The sequence below is a fragment of the Trypanosoma rangeli genome, assembly GCF_003719475.1.
Source record: "Trypanosoma rangeli strain AM80 chromosome Unknown Tra_15.4_contig_00064, whole genome shotgun sequence".
Classification (NCBI taxonomy): Eukaryota; Euglenozoa; class Kinetoplastea; order Trypanosomatida; family Trypanosomatidae; genus Trypanosoma; species Trypanosoma rangeli.
Genome location: NW_021705809.1, coordinates 32,971 through 38,275, shown reverse-complemented (window position 1 = coordinate 38,275; position 5,305 = coordinate 32,971). Strand labels below are relative to the sequence as shown.

The 5,305-nt window shown below is 50.2% G+C and overlaps 3 protein-coding genes and 1 pseudogene across 3 annotated transcripts, besides 6 other annotated features; all 4 read right to left on the bottom strand.

Moving 5' to 3' along the window:
* Nucleotides 1–5: 5 nt before the first annotated feature.
* Nucleotides 6–34: a microsatellite.
* Nucleotides 35–454: 420 nt separating this feature from the next.
* Nucleotides 455–486: a microsatellite.
* A 100-nt stretch (nt 487–586) lies between these two features.
* On the bottom strand, nt 587–1,384 carry TraAM80_02715 (uncharacterized protein; the record flags this gene model as incomplete). Its single annotated transcript, XM_029379709.1, has 1 exon — nt 587–1,384. One exon carries the CDS (start codon nt 1,382–1,384, stop codon nt 587–589), a length of 798 nt encoding a protein of 265 aa, XP_029240427.1.
* A 233-nt stretch (nt 1,385–1,617) lies between these two features.
* Nucleotides 1,618–1,643: a microsatellite.
* Nucleotides 1,644–1,660: a microsatellite.
* Nucleotides 1,661–1,765: 105 nt separating this feature from the next.
* TraAM80_02714 (zinc finger domain-like protein) lies at nt 1,766–2,761 on the bottom strand (the record flags this gene model as incomplete). The annotated part of the gene is made up of 1 exon (XM_029379708.1): nt 1,766–2,761. The coding sequence occupies one exon, from the start codon at nt 2,759–2,761 to the stop codon at nt 1,766–1,768; it is 996 nt and encodes a 331-aa protein (XP_029240426.1).
* Nucleotides 2,762–2,770: 9 nt separating this feature from the next.
* Nucleotides 2,771–2,792: a microsatellite.
* A 252-nt stretch (nt 2,793–3,044) lies between these two features.
* Nucleotides 3,045–3,879, bottom strand: TraAM80_02713 (hypothetical protein; annotated as a pseudogene).
* Nucleotides 3,880–4,562: 683 nt separating this feature from the next.
* On the bottom strand, nt 4,563–4,955 carry TraAM80_02712 (uncharacterized protein; the record flags this gene model as incomplete). Its single annotated transcript, XM_029379707.1, has 1 exon — nt 4,563–4,955. One exon carries the CDS (start codon nt 4,953–4,955, stop codon nt 4,563–4,565), a length of 393 nt encoding a protein of 130 aa, XP_029240425.1.
* A 317-nt stretch (nt 4,956–5,272) lies between these two features.
* Nucleotides 5,273–5,305: a microsatellite.

Below are 5,305 nucleotides of genomic sequence, written 5' to 3'. Positions count from 1 at the left end.
AACTTATAAATGAATGAACAAATGAACGAATGAACAAAAGGCTGTGAAGAGACGCAAGGCGTTGAGGTCCGCAATGCCGGTAACCCCGCTGTCACATCCATGTGAAACGGGGAGAAGCTGAAAAGACCTCCCTCTTGCAACAAAGCCCACAATGCAATCCTGTTTGACAAACACACACACAATGAACCTTCACACAACCAAGGGGTGGAACGCAGCAGAACAGAGGGATAGAAACCACAAAAGACAAATAAGTCAGCGTGACCCACCACACGAGTCGCCCCTCCGTCACGGCACAAAAGTAACAAGAAGAAAGAACGAAAGAAAAAAAAACCAACAACAAAATACAAGCGTTGTTCCTGCTGCATTTATCAAGAGAGATATGAAGAAGGCCACAAATAATATTAAGGAGCCATGACCCAAAGGTGCTAAAAGCTGAAATTAAGAAATAATATGGAATAATAATACAAAAAAAAAAAGAAATAAAAATCGTAAATTTACTCTGACAGGGCACATCATCCAATAAGAAAACAGTTTCTCGTTATTGGGGCGGAAGCCATCACGACGCACCCCGTCAAGAATATTGCCTCTACGGCTCTGATTCCAAGTTGTTTTCATTGGCGTTTGTGTGCCTCCGCTCCAGCTCAATCCTCCTTAGGTGTACCCGCATCATAGGCGCAGGCACCCACTCTGTTTGCTGCTGCAGAAGCAGACGAATGCCGTTTGCCATGCTTCCTTCCTCTAGCTTCATCCGTTTCTCAACGCGCGTCAGTACCTCCTGGCAAAAACACTGAAATGCGGCAGCCCGCGCCACCTCTGCACGTCGAAGAAATTGTGCTTCAACAGCCTCCTGCAACTCCTGCAGCTCAGGAAACCATGTCGATGTGGATAACCTATCCAAAGAAATGCCCGACGGCCTAACATGTTGTTGATTGTCTAAGCACGGATAATTGAGACCGGCCTTGCTGCCGTTAAAGCGCACCGCAAGAAGGTTGTGATTCGCTGGCCCCCTACTGCTGCAAGTACCCCCCACCGGAGTCACGCCGCTGTAATCACTGAGCTGCTGCTCTTCGGTAAAAATCATGACAACCGTTTTTAGGTTTGCATGCGCCACCAAGCTCAGCTCGGCTCTAAACTGAATATGCCGAAGGTGACGATAGTAGGTAACGTACACGAGCAGAGAATTCAGTAATGCGCACACTGGCAGCGTAAAAAGTATGTAGAGCTTCTGCCGCACCGAGAAATTCGGTGCGCTGTCGTAGAAGATGCCGGCAGCTGGGGGTGGCCCAAGCGATTCCCCGGGGTGTTTCTCGGGGTTGTAAATAAACAGCGGAGGCACAGCCGTGACGAGGAGCAGGACAAGAAACACCCCGGCGTTCGTGACCATAAACCACGGAAACATTCCGACTACGTAGCTGTGGCCGACATCCCAACAGGAGACAAGTAATATAGTAAGAAAAATAGAGAAATAAAGAAATCGCAAACGGAAGATTGAAAGTAATTTGACCGATAAGAAAAACAATACAAAAAACGCGCCATGCGCAAAAAATGGAGAAAATAAATAAATAAATATGTTTTTTTTTTATTGTAAAGAGGCAGGACAGCTCAGACACACATAAGCACACACACACACACACACACACACAGAGAGAGAGAGAGAGAGGCGTTTGTAAGAAACAGAAGGAGTGGAAAATCATGAACAGCAGAGTTTGGTCACTGCTTTTAACTCATGTGTCACTTGACCGCCGTGCCCCTTCCCTGTGCCCTGCTACACCGGCAACAGCAGCTCGTCATCAAAGGTAGGGTAGTGGACGCCGTCACAGCTAGAGGACCGGAACGTTGGAAGTGCAAGCCACAGGAGCAGCACAACCTTCGTCATGGTGCCCCCATTACAGGTCCACTGAAGCACCGGATCATCCCTCGTCTCGAACAGCATTAATATATTGCGCCAGCGACCAAGATCATACGGATTGCGAAACGGCACCATCATGTTTTGCGACTGCCTTTCCTTCTCTTCCAGAATAATGCGCTCAATCTGCGTCTCGTTTTTCAGAATATGAAGCAGGTTCCAGCCAACAAAAAAAATCATGCAAATAAAAATTGTCCCACACAAAATCCACGCAAAAAACAAAGGAAAACTTGACAGACGGTAGCTGCAAGGACCATATATGCTTAGCTTGGCTGCACTGTGCCAACGTAACCGCACATACGCAATGGAGATCAGAGTAAAGGCAATACCTGTGGACACAAACAAATACATGACAAGCAGAAAAAAGTAGCGTTGATTTTCAGCATCGACGCAGTTGTTGATCCAGGGGCAGTGATGGTCCATCTTCGTCACACATCGGTTGCACACGCGGCAGTGGTGCTCACGGGGGGCTCTATAACGGCGACACTTTCCACAGTGACGTGCAGGCGCATCTAACAAGCGATAGCGTTGCCGCAACGGCAGCAACTCTCCCTCAACCGCCAACCGCCTCGTCTCCTCCGCATCTACGCAGGGGCCTCGAAACGACGCCGCCGCCACGTAATTGAACAAAATAGCAAACGATAACACACTACACGTGAACCACAGGAGCATAAAGTACGGGGTCCCCGGTGTCGCCAGCAACGGCAGGGCGATGCGGGCGAAGGTCACAGTGCATCCAACGATCAGCGAGATACCGCAGAAAAGAGTGACAATACCACCCACTTGCAAGCCCATGTACGCCACCGCGCCACAACGGTTAAGGTGCCGCACAAACGGATGAAGCAGGGACTCCATTGCAACCAGCACAAACACACCCACACACACAGTGCAATGATGATAAGGCCAATGAATCAATCGCGGGACGGCCCCTTTTGACGTTAACGTAGGTGGTGAGAGGTGTCAACGATAAATAAATAAAAAAAAAAAAGACTGCAGCCGCGACCCCCCACAAAACGAGGAGCACCAAGTGAATAGAAATGGAAGACACACACACACACGCAGAAAAAAGATAAAAATTGGCACACAGACAAATACAAACAAAATTGCGTGCACCTCATTTTCACCTTTTGTACGTGCAGCTCTTCTCCTGTGGTCCCTTTTACTTCGATGCGCTTCAAACACGTGACAAACGCTGCGAGGGCGCACGCTTAGGCGGGCCTCTCGACTTGAGCTTCGCTCGCAAACGCCGGATGTGCTCTCGCATGTATCAGTACTTTTCGCGGCTGAGGTGGAAGAGGTAGTCATACGGGTAAATGCCACCAGAGTAGCCGTCCGAAAAAACTAGGCAGACGGCGTAATTGCCAACGGGAACAACATCGGTAATGGTGATGCCGCGGCGCCCATAGACAATTACATCGGCGCCAATGGCGTCTGTGCTCGGGGAAAACACCCTAAGAAACTCGGCAAGAAAACGTGTCCGGTGCTCTTCAAGGGGATTCCCCTTAAAGCCTCTACGACTCACGGTTTCCGGAGCCAATTCCACGGTTTGCTGCGAGCTGGCATAAGTAACAACACCACCATCTGCAGCGGCGGCATCCCTCACCGTCAATGCCTCCTTTTCTTTTTTGGGTGCCACGGCACGAAGCGCAGTCACGGGCTAGACGAGGTCAATGCACAACTTGTCCTTGGATACAACAGCCTGCGAAGGCACGGGGTGAGCCCGTAGACTTCGCTGCAAGGCTAGTCGTTCCGCCAGATTTTCATGCATGGACGTCCGTTGTGGATATGGACGACGCGGTTACATGATGCATCGCTCGCTGAGTGGCATGAGATGCGTGTCCGTTAATGAAGCCACATGTGACGCCACGGCAGACCCAAAGCGACTCATAATGGACGTGAATCGCCTCCGCTACACAAACAACGTCCCCATCGTTGCCTGTTGTAAACAACTCGCGTAAACTAGCCGCCCACAAGGCATGAGTGCAGAAAATAATCACTTGGGCCCTCTGCACTACTCAATTTGTTTTGTTTATGTTTTTCCGTTTGTTGTTTGGCACTCGTCGTGGCGCTGCAGCGCCCCCCTCCCAAAATGGTTACGACAACTGGTACTACACGTGTGCGACGACGCACATCATCCGTGAGTGAGCGAAAAAACAGCACAAACTCAGGCACTGCACATACTGACACAGAGAGTAGAGGTGTATACGCCTAAAGAGAAACATGGTTCCCCCCTCCCCCTACTCGCATCCACCCCTCCATTGCTACTTTCACCCTCGTCAGGAAGGTATCGCGTTTGATCCTTTTTTTCTGAGGGGATAGAGTTGTGTGTTCTCACCCCCACCCCGCATAGCGTCATAACAAGACCGCAAATTGAGGCACACCACAACGTGCGCCTCATCGCTTCCATGTGCGTTCCTTCAGCCCAATCGCCCGCTTCGGATAACGCACCGCATCCTATTCCGAGGTACCCCACAGTAGCCTCCGCCGCAAGACGTGGTCGAACCAGAGATCACCGAGTCACCGCGGGAGCATGTAATACAGACAGTGAAAAAACGCTCGTGGTAGCCAACGGCCCAGCTTCATCCCAATACGGCACACCGCCTCCTACTTTACAGGAACAAGAATGTCAACCTCCCCCTCCCCCGCATCAAGGCCCTCAGTTAGCCCTCCCCCGCAGCGATAAGAGTAGATGAGGCAAGAGGAGACAAAATATTGTGCGGCGTAAACATGTTACTGCCGCTTTTTTGTTGTTCACGCTGTTCACACCTCTTGTTCGCCCCTGCGAAGGCCACCTTAGTTGTCGTTGCCTCACAAGACGTAAGAAGGAAGCCGTCTGTGAGGGCACCTTCTCAATCAGTGCAACGGCATCAGCCCCGTTCAAAAGATGGGGAAAATTGCGACGTAACTCACGCCACTGCACGGAGTCAAATCTGCAAAACAACACTTTGTTCCACGCAAGCCTCACCGAGTCCACGCCCTGCGTGAGACGGAATAAACTAAAGTACGAGAAGTTGCGCCCCAGCACGTACTGGACCCGGGCCTGGCACATGAGGCAGTGACCATCAAACACCACGAGGTTCCGTGGGAACTTGCGCAAAATGCCTTGATACAACCGCCCGCAGTAACGTCAAGACATGGCTCTGCGCCGATAATGAACGGTGGAAGGGAGGCACACTGCAACCTCCCAGACACAACAATACTGTACTTTCCTCGTATCATGAGAAACCAATAAACAAGATACAAACAAGTAGGCAAGGCAGGAAACCTCACGGGGGCAACACGTGTGATGACAACAGTGGCGGCAGCAGCAAAAGGAAAAAAAAACCTCAATTCATTTCGAAAAAAAGAAGACCCATACAATCATGCATATATATATATATATATATATATATATATATA